The 14,617-nt window shown below is 35.6% G+C and overlaps 1 protein-coding gene across 2 annotated transcripts; it reads left to right on the forward strand.

The window, feature by feature from the left end:
* The first annotated feature begins 9,183 nt into the window (after positions 1-9,183).
* LOC107765254 (GDSL esterase/lipase At4g01130) lies at positions 9,184-13,889 on the forward strand. 2 transcript variants are annotated; one of them, XM_075217841.1, is made up of 6 exons: positions 9,184-9,316; positions 9,433-9,540; positions 11,914-12,123; positions 12,212-12,369; positions 13,129-13,399; positions 13,516-13,889. In XM_075217841.1, exons 2-6 carry the CDS (start codon positions 9,477-9,479, stop codon positions 13,770-13,772), a joined length of 960 nt encoding a protein of 319 aa, XP_075073942.1. In that variant the 5' UTR covers positions 9,184-9,316; positions 9,433-9,476; the 3' UTR covers positions 13,773-13,889. The 2 variants fall into 2 exon arrangements, with proteins under 2 accessions (XP_075073942.1, XP_016439363.2); XM_016583877.2 differs by having other exon boundaries at positions 9,191-9,540.
* The last annotated feature ends 728 nt before the right edge of the window (positions 13,890-14,617 follow it).

Below are 14,617 nucleotides of genomic sequence, written 5' to 3' on the forward strand. Positions count from 1 at the left end.
AAACTTGATAAAACGCAACAACACATAGGAAACAACCCTTTGCAAATTGAACGACGATGCTTGCTTGCCTTATTAAAATTGATGTTGTATACAAGTCAGATCTGTTATATATGAAATTATTATTTGTATTATCGCTATATTATTTTTTTAACAAAATTATCCACTTATTAAAGTATTACAAAGCGTCAAAAGTAGTTGAAAAGTATGTTTCGAAAGGAAATAACAAAGTCAAATGATCAGGTCCTTTGCCTTTGGTCAATTCACGTAACCACCAGACAGTTTGTAAACGTTTGTGGTTGTTTGCAAGAAGAAAGCGAAAAAAAAACGAAGGAGGAGAAAGGGGCTGAAGTTGTTTAAAAAGTAGGTACAAATTAAAAGTTTTAAAAAAAATGGGCATAGGTTAAATGGGGGCGACCAAATAGGGTGCCCGGTGCAATTTTTACTTAATCTACGGATGTGGGTGTATCGGCAAAAATAAAAATTACACGTGGATAGAGCTGTCAAAATGGGCTAGCCCAGCCATACCAAGCCCAAGCTTTGTGGGCTTTTAAATTTGGTGGGCTAGGGCGGGCCGGCCCTCCATCTATATGGGCCTTAAAATGGCCAACCCAGCCCAACCCTAAAAGGGTTGTGGGCTAGGGCCGACCGACCCTTCAATTTTTTTAGAAAAAATATTTTTTCAAATCTTTAGATATTTTTTCGTGACATAATCTCTTAATCATATGAACGACTTCTGTTTATTTAGAGTGTACAAAAATCTTGATATTTGACAAGGAATCTCGTAACTCAAATGCAAATTCTCTATATCTCTAGCTCTTCTTTTTTTAACTTTACATGAATATTTTTTTAGTACTTTTCTTTCATTTTCCTTAGGTTCAGGAATTGCATCAATAAGTTTATATGTTAAGGTTTTTTAATTTAGGTTTAACATTATTTGTTGATTTCATCATTGTAGTCCATAAATTTTTAAAATTCACGAAAGTTGCCAGTGTTGTCAATTTTCTTTGGGTATTAAAACTTGACATTTTTCTATACTGAAGAGCAATTTGATAATTAATAATATATTAAAGTAACCAAACTGAATAATATTTTCTTTTGAAAAAGTTTATTGTTGGCCACTTAAAACTTTCCTAGTTCGTTGTTAGTTAAGCAAAAGAAAAACTAATCTTGCCATACTACAAGTATGCCAAAAATATAAATTCTAGTTGATATGCAAGGGTAAATGAGCAATCTAAGATTGGAATTTGGGGATTATAATTAATATTTTTTAGTTTTTACTTTTTTTAAATATTTAAATTTGAATTTAATTAATTTTTGGCCCACAGGCCGGCCCAGGCCCAACATCAGTCAAGCCTCAATGGCCAGCGAGCTGACTTGGGCCGGGCTTATAAGCCTTAGCTTTAAATAGGCTTAAAAAATTCCAACCCAGCCCTACCCAAGTAGCGGGCTGGGTTGGGCTGGCCTCACGGGCCAAACCCATTTTGACGGCTCTACACGAGGATTTATATAAGTGGCTGATGTTGCAAGACACGTGGATCATTAAGAAAGCGACAGCTGCAGAGATGCATTAAAAGATGCACGAGTCTTAATAGGTACGAGCAAATCACCCACGCGATAAAAAGGTATGGTCGCTCGAGTCTGAATTGCTATATGAAGAGATACTGGCATAATGAATCAAGACAGTAAAGAAGGAAGATTCACGAATCGTCAATTAATGTGCATGAATGATCATAGGCATTACAAAATCTTCATAAACAATTACAATTGCCAATTATAACGTCTAATTAATGTCATTAATATTCATAATGATTTAGTTATAAAAAGGAAGAGACGTTGTACTTATAGATTCCTATATAAGGGAAGGGGATTTCACTTGTAAAGGCACGTTCTGATTATTATTGGAATACAATTACTTTCTTTTGCTTTCTATTGATTACTTTGCTATTATATTTCTTTTTTTATCACTGAAAAAATATAGAATTTTTTAATTATTAGTAGCCTGAGTACTTCTAAAATAAGCTTTGACCGAAATACACAATTTTTGATTAAACAGCGGGAACTTAACAAAATAGCATATTTGTTGGAGGGGAAAAAACAAACAAAATTCCTTATTCCAGAAGAAGAAAAAAACAAAGGAAAAAATGGCGTCACCACTCTATAAACATGGGTCACCCCTCAAATAATTCCCGAACTCCAACCCATTGACTTCTTTAAAACTATCATTAGTGCTTAGGAGGCGGATTTTTTTTAATTAGGAGTAGAGAACACAGGCGCTTTGATTGTTCAAAAGAGAAATTCAGTGTGCATGCTTTGGCATGAGAGTAAATCAACAGAGAAATATTCGCCATGTATTTTTCTTCTTTCTTTTCAGATGGGGCTCTTATGTTTAGTGTTAGTTTAATCATGTCATGTGGATAACGTGACATGTGGATAACGTGAGATTCTTATTGGAATTTTTACCTCCTATAGCAAAGATTAACATCTTATTTATTTTAAATAAATACCATTTAAAAAAATTATATTCTATAGATACCTTTTAAGGTTTATAACAAAATATTTAATTTTGGTTACCTCCTAGCCCTAAGCCACTAAATACGCTAATCAGTTACATTATTTTCTTTCTCTCTCTACTTTGATACATCTCATTCTCTTCCCTCATTCCATTAAAATTTCCGATATCCTCCTCCTTCCACTGGATTTGTGCTAAACCCACTTCAAAAATTGCTCCGGCTCCCGCATCCGGTTGAGAGACCGGCCTTTTCCGACAACGGAAGCACTCCGAACAGTCTCTGAGACCGGCCTTAGAGCCATCAATTGGCTCGCTGTAACCTTTAATCGATACCTCTCAAGTAGCCATTTTCCTTATACTAGTTCTCAACACAGATCTCTCATCTCCAAGCACAAATTAATTATCAACAAAATGAAACTTACTTCTCACAAATTAGCAAGTAATCAAGTGATGTCCTTATCAAAGTCAAACAGAGTATACAGAATCTTCAAATACAACGAGATACATTCAAATTGCTTATGGAATCATAGTCGGAATCCGATGAGTCGTCGGATCTGAAGTTTGGGATTGAGCAATTTGAAGATTCTGTTACCTTTTTAAGTGCATTTCAATGTATCTCGCTATATTTCTATGTATTTCATTGTATTCACTATCATTTTTTCATTGTAATTCAATGTATCTCGTTATATTCCATGTATTTTATTGTATTAAGTGTCTTTTTTTCTCATTGTATTTCAATGTATCCCTCTGTATTCTATCTATTTCATTGTATTTTGCGGTTGAGAATCTTTTTTATAACTAAAAAATACAAAATTTGTGTGTTATAATTGAGTTTGTTGAGTTATATTAGGAGTCTATTATGTTAATTGATTCACTTTCCGTTTTAAAAACATTGTAATCCCCTATTTCACGCCGTGAATACAGTCCAATACAATAATCTGTCCAGCTGTAATCCCATGTTTCACTTCATGAATACAGTCGAATACACTCGATTACAATAACTGATTAGCTGGACTTCCTTGATTCACGCCTATTTTTGCTACTGTATGTCACACCTCCTTTTTCCGCACCCGAGGGGGTACAAGGGAGTTTTTTCCAATTAAAGGACAATCGAAACGGGATTGGTTTAATTATTTCAGAATCGCCACTTGGGAGATTTAGGGTGTCCCAAGTCACCAATTTTAATCCCGAATCGAGGAAAAGAATGACTCTATATTACAGTCTGCGTACCAAAAATCCGGATAAGGAATTCTGTTAACCCGGGAGAAGGTGTTAGGCATTCCCGAGTTCCGTGGTTCTAGCACGGTCGCTTAACTGTTATATTTGGCTTATTTATCTGCTTTTAAATACAATATGAACTTATGTGCAAATTTAAATTTTAAACCGCTTTTATCATTTACTGTTATTTTATAAGGCTTGCAACGTTGTGAAAACATATCTCGAACCACGTTGCATCAATGCACCCGTGATTGTTGACATATTTCGACTCGGTTGAGATTTGGATTTGGGTCACATAAATGTGCACCCGAATTAAGGAGAATAAATTATTAAGACGTGCCTAAAGCAACTAGCGTATTGTTGTTTTGGGTAAGACCGAAAAATTCGCTAAACGGCATGTCCCGAATTCTAAGTGTTTTAATATATATACAGTTAGAGGGCCCCGCAGCTGTGTACATTTTTTGTTTGACGAGGCTCGTCTCGTTCTACTTTTAAAAGGAATTCGCGACGTCATGGATATGCCTCTCGAACCACGTCACAATCAATGTACCCGTGATTAGAAATACATTTCGAACCCGTCGAGATTTGGATTTGGGTCACATAAATGTGCGCCCGAGTTTAAGAAGGTAAGGTTTATTAAAGCGTATTCTAACGAGACTAACGTATTGTTATTTTTTAGGAGGGTTGTGAGATTTGCTAAACAACCCGTCCTGGAAACTAAATGCTTCAATAATATACATTTAACAAGGGCCCCGCATCTGCGCGTTTTGTTTATTTTCATCGAGGCTCATCTCGTTCTTATTTTAAAAGGATATCCTATAGCAACTACGTTTCTTGTCGTGTTTGTCTCTATCAATTGAAAACAACAGATAGTCCTAATTAATTACATGCTTGCGAGTTGTTTGTAACGGAATTCGGAAATGCTTTAAAGTCAGAAATGAGGCTGCAAGTACAGTCAGCCGAACAAATAATCCCGGGCCCAAATCCAGCCCATGCGTAATAGGCCAGACCTGGGCCACTGCTCGTTCGATGCGGGCCTGCCTGGTCTGTTTTTGACCTGGGCTCGACCTTCATGAGGTTGAGGCCCTGAATTTGTGTTCTTTATCTTAAAACATGATTTTAAGAGTTATATATGGCAATTTATTAGAAAGGAAAGAACTTATTTACAGTGTACGAATTTCATGCTTGGACTATATTACAGGCTCATACTACACCATTGAACTAAGTATGAGATACTACCTACTGCCTTGGGCATACTCTCATCATCAACCTATATGCACATTCTAGCATTCAACTACTTACGCATTGACATTCAGGATCTTTCATTTGTATTCATGCTCATTTTTCAATTACATTTCTTGACAGTGCATTGGTTGTGTACCTGGTTTAGAAGACAAAGAAGAAAGGGATGATCAGCTGGGCAATATGCAGTAACACAGCAACAGCAGATACACAGCAACAACACAGCAACAAATCAGCAAACCAAGTGTTTTCCACAGCCACAGACAACCAACAATATCTCCCAGAACAAAAGAACTAGCAGATAGTCGAGTACCAAAACCAGCAATCCCAGGAAAGAGTAAGGAAATAGCAGCAATAACTGAGGGTTCAATGCAGTAAAACCACCAGTTCAACCACCACAAACAACTCGGTCCATGCAAGCAACAGAACTTGGCCAAGACAGCTTGACCAATATGCACTCTTATACAACTTTCAAGCAGTGTTTGGTTACAATGTTTATTGGAAACTAACTTATGTTTTTTCAGTTTTTCTTTGAACTCACTAGACCTCTCTTCAGACTAAAAGTTTTTTCCAGCCTTTTGTTTTCTCCTTTTCTCCAGACTAAAAGTCCAGCCCTTCTTAGGTTCTCAAAGGACCTATTTATAAGCCAAAAGACCCAGTGCAGCTGAGCTGCCCTCATGCTGCAACTTGCAGTCTGCCCATACTCTGTTAAACCCATGCTTGAGCATCTCTTGATGCCAGCCATTGGTTCCCCACGCCTGGTTTTGTTTAATCAAGAGTTATGGGCTCATTTTATTATTCATTTTAAGCCCCATACCCTTGTGTCTTGTTCCCCATTGGTATTAGTTTAATCCCAAATTAGTACCCTGCTTGTCAGCTCATTTAAACTAATCTTTCTGTCCTTTTTAACACCCCAGAATACCCTTGTTAACCCTTGATTATTACTGCCCTTCCTATTGCAGCATCAGGGCATTTTTGAACTGATGAAAGTTCAAATTCAAGACTGCCTGGACTGAACCTTTTCAGTCATTTTTACAATGCAAACAAACCATTTCAAACAATGCTGGGGCATTCAGTCAGTGGCAAAGTTCAATTAGTCATGCGACATTATTAGCTCATTCGATTCATTAGTTATAGAAAACTAATCGACGACATTTATCGAGTCGACTATACTAATTATAACAAGTAATAATCAGTCGGTCATATAAACAATACGTTCAGGGACCTAAAGGGTATCAGACAACTTTTGTTCAATTACTGGGGCCTATATAAGTTATTCATGCGACGACTATACTAATCGGACATGCTTATCATAGGATACATTTAAATCATACACAGAAAACAATCGACCAAATAAAAGGTCTTTACAGAGAGGAAAGAAATTAAGAAACTATCAGAAAATAACAAACAATTACCACAAAGCAATGCTAATGACTTAATCAGCAATTAATATAAACGAAAAGGGAAAGAAAACTTACCGAAAAATGTTTAAATCAAACAGACCCAAATCCGACTCAACTCTGCCCATTTGAGGCCGAACAAATTTTAACCAGGGTGTTCTCACATGAGAACACCTTGGTTAAGATCCATTGAACCTCAAACCCCTTTCAAGACCGGCTGGATTCCCCAAGTGCATGTGTTCTAAGGTCTGGATTTTCAGATCTGGATTTTTGGGAGTTGTGGGTAGATTTGGACCAAACCAAGCTTGGTTTGGTCACGAGGGGTCAGGGGAGTGTCTGGTATGAAGATGGGGTAATTTGGTATAGGTCCGGGTTCGACTCAAATCTTCAAACGAAGATTCGAGACGAAGGAAAGTGATTCGAGGCTAGGCAGTAACAGATCCATGTTCAGGAGAGTGAGGGGGTCTTAGGGTGTTCAGGAGGTGGTCACCGGCGTTCGTGCCGCCGGGTTCTGGTGAAAGGGATATCAGGGCGGCTTGCTAGGGTTTGGGGGTTTCAGCTTGGGGAAGGAGACGAGTGAGGGGTGGGGTTCGGATAGGGGGCGTGGGGTGAAGGGCTGAGTTTATATATGGGGAGGTTGATTGGATCTGAGCCGTTAGATCAGACGATCTCAACGGCTTGGATCTGATGGTGAGAAATGAAACGGGGTCGTTTGGTAGTTGAACGGGGTTGTTTGGTTTAAGTGAGGGGTTGGGTCGGATTGGTTCCTGGGTCGGGTTTTGAAACGGGTTACTGATAGTGATCCTGGACCGTTGGATTGGATCGATTGGAACGACTGAGATGAGTTTGCCTGAAACGGCGTCGTTTCAGGATGTGCCTGGGCAGGCCTGGACTGGGTCTGAGTGCTGGTTTGGGCCTGTTTTTGTTTCATTTCTTTTGGGTCCAAACCGATTTTCTTTCACTCTTTTGTTGTTTTTTTTTTCTTTTAAACAAAAATGAGATAATAATAAAATAGTGAAATTAAAATCAACAACACTGTAACATTTCCACATAATTATCACAAAAAGTAAGTTAAATCACAACCTAGAACGAACGACGCACATATATTTATATTTTTTTAATTTTCTTTTAACGACACATTTTTTTTGTATTTTGTTTGATAATGACTAGATGCAAAATGGACAGACCCACAAATGACTAGCAATACATGTCATGAAAAATTTGTACCGCGGGGTCATTTGTCACTATTTTTATTTTTTTGTTTTCCTTTTGGAGTGATTGTTTGTGAAGCAAAAATCACGTGCTTACACTGTATTCATGAATACAATAGCTTAAATACATCAAATACATCTTATAACCACATAAAAGGTATCTATATTCCATAATATAGCAAATAGTATTTATAGATGGCTATTACTACTAAAAGATAGTGCTTTATGAAAATTTCTCATTGTTATTTACTAGAAAAAAAACACCAGTTGTTTGTGGACTATCTGAATTAATTTGAGTGTCAAGGCCAACTGCGTGTTATTATTTACTACTTCCTCCGGTTCACAATAAGTGACCAATTTGTTTTTAGCACGCCCATTAAGAAAAATATTAAATTCTATACAAAAATACCTACTATGACTAAACTACCCCTAATTAAACATTTAATGTGAGGAGTAAGAAAACTTTTTAAGGATATGTACATAAGGGTTATTTTGTAAAAACAAATTGAATTCTTTCTTAATTACATAACTGGACACTTATTTTGAACCAAATTGAAAAAATAAATTGGTCACTTATTGTGAACGGGAGGAAGTACTATTATATTTGTGAAAGATTTCCATAAACCCTTACAAAATCTTTTGCAAGATAGATGTGTCTGAATCAATTAGTATTTAGTTGTACTGTTCTCCCACCTAACCTTAACAATAAAAGCTCAGATTTTAAATTGAATTATTTTTAGATATAAAAATACATCATTTTTTAAAATGGATTAATAATGTCACATAAAACGGACGTGTGAATAATATTGTTTTCTCAAAGGAAAAATATTCACCATTGTAATCTGTCATGGTTTTTAGTAGTAGAAAAAAAAAAAAAACAGTCGTTGATACACGTTGTCCCTTTTCTAAACTAAATCCAACGAATACAATCTTATTGTTCATTGCATTTCCCTTACACTCTAAAACCAAGCTGATATAGGAAAAAATCTCATGCATTTTCCCACATCAAATCTCCAATAATTTGTGAATTAATACTTACATGCATCAATAAAATAATGACACTAACATCTTTCATTTGAGTTTTGTATATCTTTGGAACTATGAAAAACAAGTCTCATAGGTGTACATTAATTTCCATAATTTTGTGTACAAAACTACTAATATTTGGGGAATCAAATACTGATTTTTTTCTCTTGACTATGTACAATAATGATTTCAAGTAGTTTTATAATATAATTTTTGAATATGTGGGATTTATTTTCATTAAAAATTAAGGAATTGATATACGAATTAAGGCTGAAAATGAGATAGTTTGACCGTTATATTCCAAAACCTATTATTCCTTTTTAAGTGGCGGGGATTACACGATAAAAATTTCAAGATTGTGGACAACTTTTTTTCCACTTCATTATGCAAATATTTTGAAAATTTTACATATTTTCTTGATAAGAAATATACTTTCTAAAATTTCTATGTCCCATTTGATAAAATAATTCAGAAAAAGCGAAAAAAGAAAGTGAAAAACAAATTAAAGTCCACGTTAATGACCGGAAAACATTACCAAACAATGTTTTGACATGAACTTCATTGCTTGACCAGTTGTTGTCCACGTGCACAGCTTCTCTACCTACAAATATGGAAAGACCAGTGCTTTCAGCGAATCGCACAACAAGCTCCATTCTGTCCAAAACAAAAGCACTAGAAAACATGAAGCCATTAGTAAGAATGAGTTTATGGTCGGTGATTACTTGGGTTTTTTTTGCAGCAATTTTATTTATGGTGGATACAACACAGTGCAAAAACTGTGGATTTAAGGCAATCTTTAACTTTGGAGATTCGAATACTGATACAGGTGGTTATTGGGCAGCTTTCCCAGCTCAGGGTCCTCCCCATGGAATGACCTACTTCAAGAAACCTGTTGGCCGAGCAACTGATGGCAGAGTCATCCTTGATTTTCTAGGTCAAATGATTCTTCTCCATTCCTTAACCGACCTATTTTTTTAGATTAGCATATCAAACTTGCTATGAAGAGCACTATTTAATTGTTGATCAAATTAATCTGATGGTGTAAAAAACTTATGTAGTGTATATATATACAAGCTGAACTAACAGTTACAACAACGACCCAATGTATTCCCACAAGTGGGGTATGAAGAGGGTGAGATGTACGCAGCCTTACCCAGCCTGGACGGGCAGAGAGGCTGTTTTCGATAGACCCTCAGCTAAAGAAAAGATGAAAAAAGCACTTGTATCAAGTAATGACAGTACAAGATATTTAGAAAACTGAGACTAAGATAGCAAGATACAAGATGAAAGAAGCACTGATAACAAGTAATACATTAGAAGCTGAACTAACAGTACATGATGACTAATTGGACTATTACATATAATGACCAAAATGCCTTTGCTTCATTTAACACTTCCCTCAAACTAGGTGGGGTGAAGATGTTAAGAGCACCTAGCTTGGAGGTTAGATATTGATGTTGTTAAACCCTTTGTGAGAATATCTGCTGGTTGGTCTTTAATAGAGAATGTATTTAGTAGACACAAGTCCTTGTTTAGCTCTTGGATACAATAGTTTGTTTCTTTAATTTCCAGGAAACTAAGTAGTCACCAACTTTGATTGGGAACCTTGTAATAGATCTTCTGGTAAGATGACATGCTACCTAGTCTGCATCACAGTATGCAGTAATTGTATTGCTGTAATTGCTGGATAATAGTATTCCTTGACTTGGCTGGTTCTTCACATATTTCACAATTCTTAGATCAGCTTCCATATGTTATTTTTTGGGTTGAAGTAAACTTAGTGTTTGAACACTTAATGAGATGTCAAGACTAGTAACTGTCAAGTATAGGAGCTTACCTATTAATCTTTGATAAGAGGTTCGATCAGTAAGAGGATCTTCTTGTGTTTTTCCTGCTGTACTAATGTGATATCATACATCTTTGAGGTAATCTTGACATTGATGTCAATAGGAGTTTCCATTGGTTTGGGTGCAACTAGCCCTACTTCTGAGATAATTTGTGCATATTTCCTTTGATGCATGATCAGAGGCGTAACCAGGATTTTAACGCGACGGGGGCAGCAGTATTCTGCTCAACCAGTACCCCCTAAAGGCTTTTAGTGTTCAGGGTGCCAAGTGATTTAAATTAACCATTTTCAAAGTATACACATATACAAATACAAGATCTCTGCCGAAATTTACGGGCTCCTGTGACCCTTCAAGTTTATACCTAAGTCCGCCTTTGTGCATGATAATCCCTTGCTTGGATTTCGCAAACTCAATCCCAGAAAATATCTTAGTTCCCCTAAGTCTTTCATCTTAAAAGCCTGCTGTGATGAAGCTTTTCTCTCCTCAACCAGTTTCAAGCTATCCCCTGTAATTAACATATCATCAACATATACTAACACTATAGTGATGCCTTCTGTTGTTCTTCGGACGAATAAGGAGTGATCATATTGACTATGCTTGAACTACATTTTTAGTAATGCGTGCTTGTTGGCTGTCGCTGTAGTATGTTGCCATCTTGGAAAACATGATTTCTTACAATTATGGTTTTTATTTGTTCCATGATAAGCGTTAAACATTGTAAAATTAGATTAACAAAAACATCGCTCCCAACATCGGTTCTAGTTTATGCTCTTGCTGTTTCAATCAAATTAATTAAGACAGACGTTTAACAGAGAGATAAGGATAGTTTTTACGAATAGTATTATGATTTAGACTATTAAATAAAGGATAGATAATATGAAGGAGACGAAGTGTACTGTGTTAGTGTCATGTCTTTAAGGACCTGTAAACTTTCGGACCGAGATTACAGGAGTTTGCATTTACAAATAAATGAAATAGCTTTTGCTGGAAAAAGCAGCAATATAGGTCCATGCATGTTCTGATTATCATCGGAAGTTGTTGTTTGTCAATAATATATAGGTTCTGTCCTAGATCCTTATCCTAACCATTATTAGCCCTTTTATTGAGTGTTCTAGTCCCTAATTCTTGCCACCATACTATAACACTGATGATGACCGATGAATCCAGAATTTAAGTTGCATGAGTTCAACCTTTAACATTATTAATGTTGAAACTATTGTATCTTTAAGGTTATGGATTCATATTTACTATTTGGTGCAATTTTAGTGAATTTTTAAATATAAACTTATGTTCCGCATCAAACGAACTGGGTTCAGATGAACCCGATACTGATAGGCTACATACGCCTTTGCTTTTAGATAAGATGATCACATAAAGCTGTCCTTCATCCTGCCTCTCCTACATTGTTGTTTAAACCTGTAATTTTTTTTTTTGAAAGTCTAGTCATTCCTCGTGTGCAGCTCAAGCCTTCGGTTTGCCATTTTTGAGTCCATATCTTCAATCAATAGGATCTGATTACAGGCATGGTGCAAATTTTGCAACAGCGGCATCCACAGTGCGCTTGCCACAAACTTCTTTATTTGTTACTGGAGTTAGTCCTTTTTCTCTTGAGATTCAGCTTCGACAAATGAAAGAATTTAAGGTTAAAGTCGATGAACTTCAGCATAAAGGTATACCATTAGTGTTCCATTCTACAAATTTTTCGAGGAATATTACTTTTTATTGTTAACCATAACCGAATATGTCCGAATTTTTCAGGGCAAACTAATCTGCCTTCCCCGGACTTATTTGGAAAGTCGCTCTATACATTCTACATTGGTCAAAATGACTTCACTGGAAATCTGGCAAGAATAGGAATAATTGGAGTGAAAGAGTTTCTACCTCAACTGATTTCTCAAATTGTTAGCACCATCAAGGTAAGATCTTTGACCTTCAATTTCCTAGCTAGCATCCGATGAATATTTAGTCGCTCGTCTTTCCTTTCTCTTTTTATTTTACGTTTTCTTTTGGAACACCAATGTGAGTCCGGTGAGCATAAAGTGAAAATGCATTTAGCTATGATCAAACCCAAGTTCTGACTTCAGACAAATAATACAGTTAATCTGTTGAATTGTGTAACCATCTTATTTAAAAACTTAATTTATTGAATAAATAAACTTTAATTTACTTAATTATATCTTCAATATGTGGTCCGACTCTCTTTTCCTAGATGAAGCACATGCTAACTCTCCTTGATAAATAAATGACTGAGAGATTTGAATCAAGACCTCTATCTGCTCTAAGAGCCCGTTTGGATGTGCTTGTTTTAAGTGACTTTTAAGCCAAAAGCCATAAGTTAGGAATTCTAGCTTTTGGCTTTTGGCTTATTTTTATCATTTTAGCTTAAAAACAAGTGCTTAAAAGCACTTTTTTACTTTATCCAAACACTACAAAATGGCTAAAAAGCTATTTTGGCTTTAAAACACTTAAAATATGCCAATCCAAACGGGCTCTAATATCATGTCAAGTGTTTAACGATCTTATAAAATAAGTTTGGCTAGCTATTTGATAAAGCATTGAACGGAGAGATGGGACATTCAATAAAAGAAGATAGTTGTTGAGGAAACATCTGATTATGAGTTTGTTCTCAAACTAACTAAACGCCTATATGATGTTGGTTCTGTTCTATTTGCCAGGAGATATATGCATTGGGTGGGAGAACATTTTGGGTGCTAAATTTAGCACCGATTGGATGTTACCCTGCATTTCTGGTGGAGCTGCCTCATAACACTTCTGATATTGACCAGTTTGGTTGTTTAGTATCATACAATAATGCAGTGGTGGATTATAACAATATGCTCAAAGCAGCATTGGCAAAAACAAGAGAAGAAATTTCTGATGCAAATGTAGTATACGTGGACTCTCACGCTGTGCTCTTGGACCTCTTCCAACACCCTACTTCTCATGGTTCTTGTTTTCTTTTTTCTTTCTTTTTTAAGATGCTGAATAGTACATGTTGTGCTCTTGAAAGGCCAAATATTCTAATGATAATTTGTTTTTTTGTTTTTTGTTCTTTTTTGCAGGGCTAAAATATGGAACTAAAGCATGTTGTGGATATGGAGGTGGTGACTACAATTTTAACCAGCATTTATTCTGTGGACAAACTAAACAAGTTAATGGAACTAAAGTGACAGCCAATGCCTGTGAAGATCCACAAAATTATGTAAGCTGGGATGGAATACATACTACAGATGCAGCAAACGAACTCACTGTACATGCCATTCTAAATGGTTCTTATTTTGATCCTCCTTTTCCACTTCACCACATTTGTGATATCTAGCCTATAGGTTGACTCTATTGTTTCTTGTGTGTAGCAATGATAAACCATGACTCATGAGTCATTACCAGCCAAAGAAATGAAAATTTCTTGATGCTTTGATTTTTAGCATCAAGTTCATATAATAGATAGTTAATAACCTGATAGTCCGTTTGGCTTTACTGATTTAAAGTAGTTGGTAAGCATTACAAGCTTAAAAGAACCTTTAAATGCTGAATTGATCTAATGATTACGTATTTTGTTAAATTTTTAAGATTTGCCTAGTAGTATGACTTATCTTTAAAATGTGACAGATAATGGAAAAAACTTTACAGGACTTTGATAATTGAAATTAAGATTATTGAATTGCATCCCATGAAAACAGACTTAATTTATGAGCTGTGATCCATATCCTAATCTAATTTTCTTAAAAAATTCAATCCATATGATGTCAATTTATCATTAGGTATTGTTTAATTTGAGACTGGACTTTGCAAAATGTTTGAAGAAAAAGAAAAAACCTTTCTTCTTCTAAAACTGTAATTCAACTTAATCAAGAGGTCATCACAAAAAAAAAAAAAAAAAAATACTACTCTTTACATCAGAAACAACAATTTCAAATGCTATAATCATTTAGGAAATTCTTAGCTTACACATCAAACTTTTAGCAAACAAGCAGACAGCTCAAAAGAAGGATATTCTAAAATTCAAGGCTGGCCCATACATTTTGAGGAGAAAAGGTCAGATGTGCTGATCTTTATGTCAAAAAATTGTATAAAATTTTGGTTTTAGTACAAAGTTGTAGGCAATTGTGCCTTCTACCTGTCAAGAATAAATTTAGTATTTAACAGAAACAAACAAGTATGTTA

The sequence above is a fragment of the Nicotiana tabacum genome, chromosome 7 (genome assembly GCF_000715075.1).
Source record: "Nicotiana tabacum cultivar K326 chromosome 7, ASM71507v2, whole genome shotgun sequence".
NCBI classification, from domain to species: domain Eukaryota; kingdom Viridiplantae; phylum Streptophyta; class Magnoliopsida; order Solanales; family Solanaceae; genus Nicotiana; species Nicotiana tabacum.

Bases quoted from the DNA above. Each gene is read 5' to 3' on its own strand.
- LOC107765254 (XM_016583877.2), top strand. From the start codon at position 9,216: ATGGAAAGACCAGTGCTTTCAGCGAATCGCACAACAAGCTCCATTCTG. The intron at 12,124-12,211 runs GTATACCATTAG...CGAATTTTTCAG, and splicing joins CGATGAACTTCAGCATAAAG to GGCAAACTAATCTGCCTTCC. The intron at 13,400-13,515 runs GTTCTTGTTTTC...TCTTTTTTGCAG, and splicing joins CCAACACCCTACTTCTCATG to GGCTAAAATATGGAACTAAA.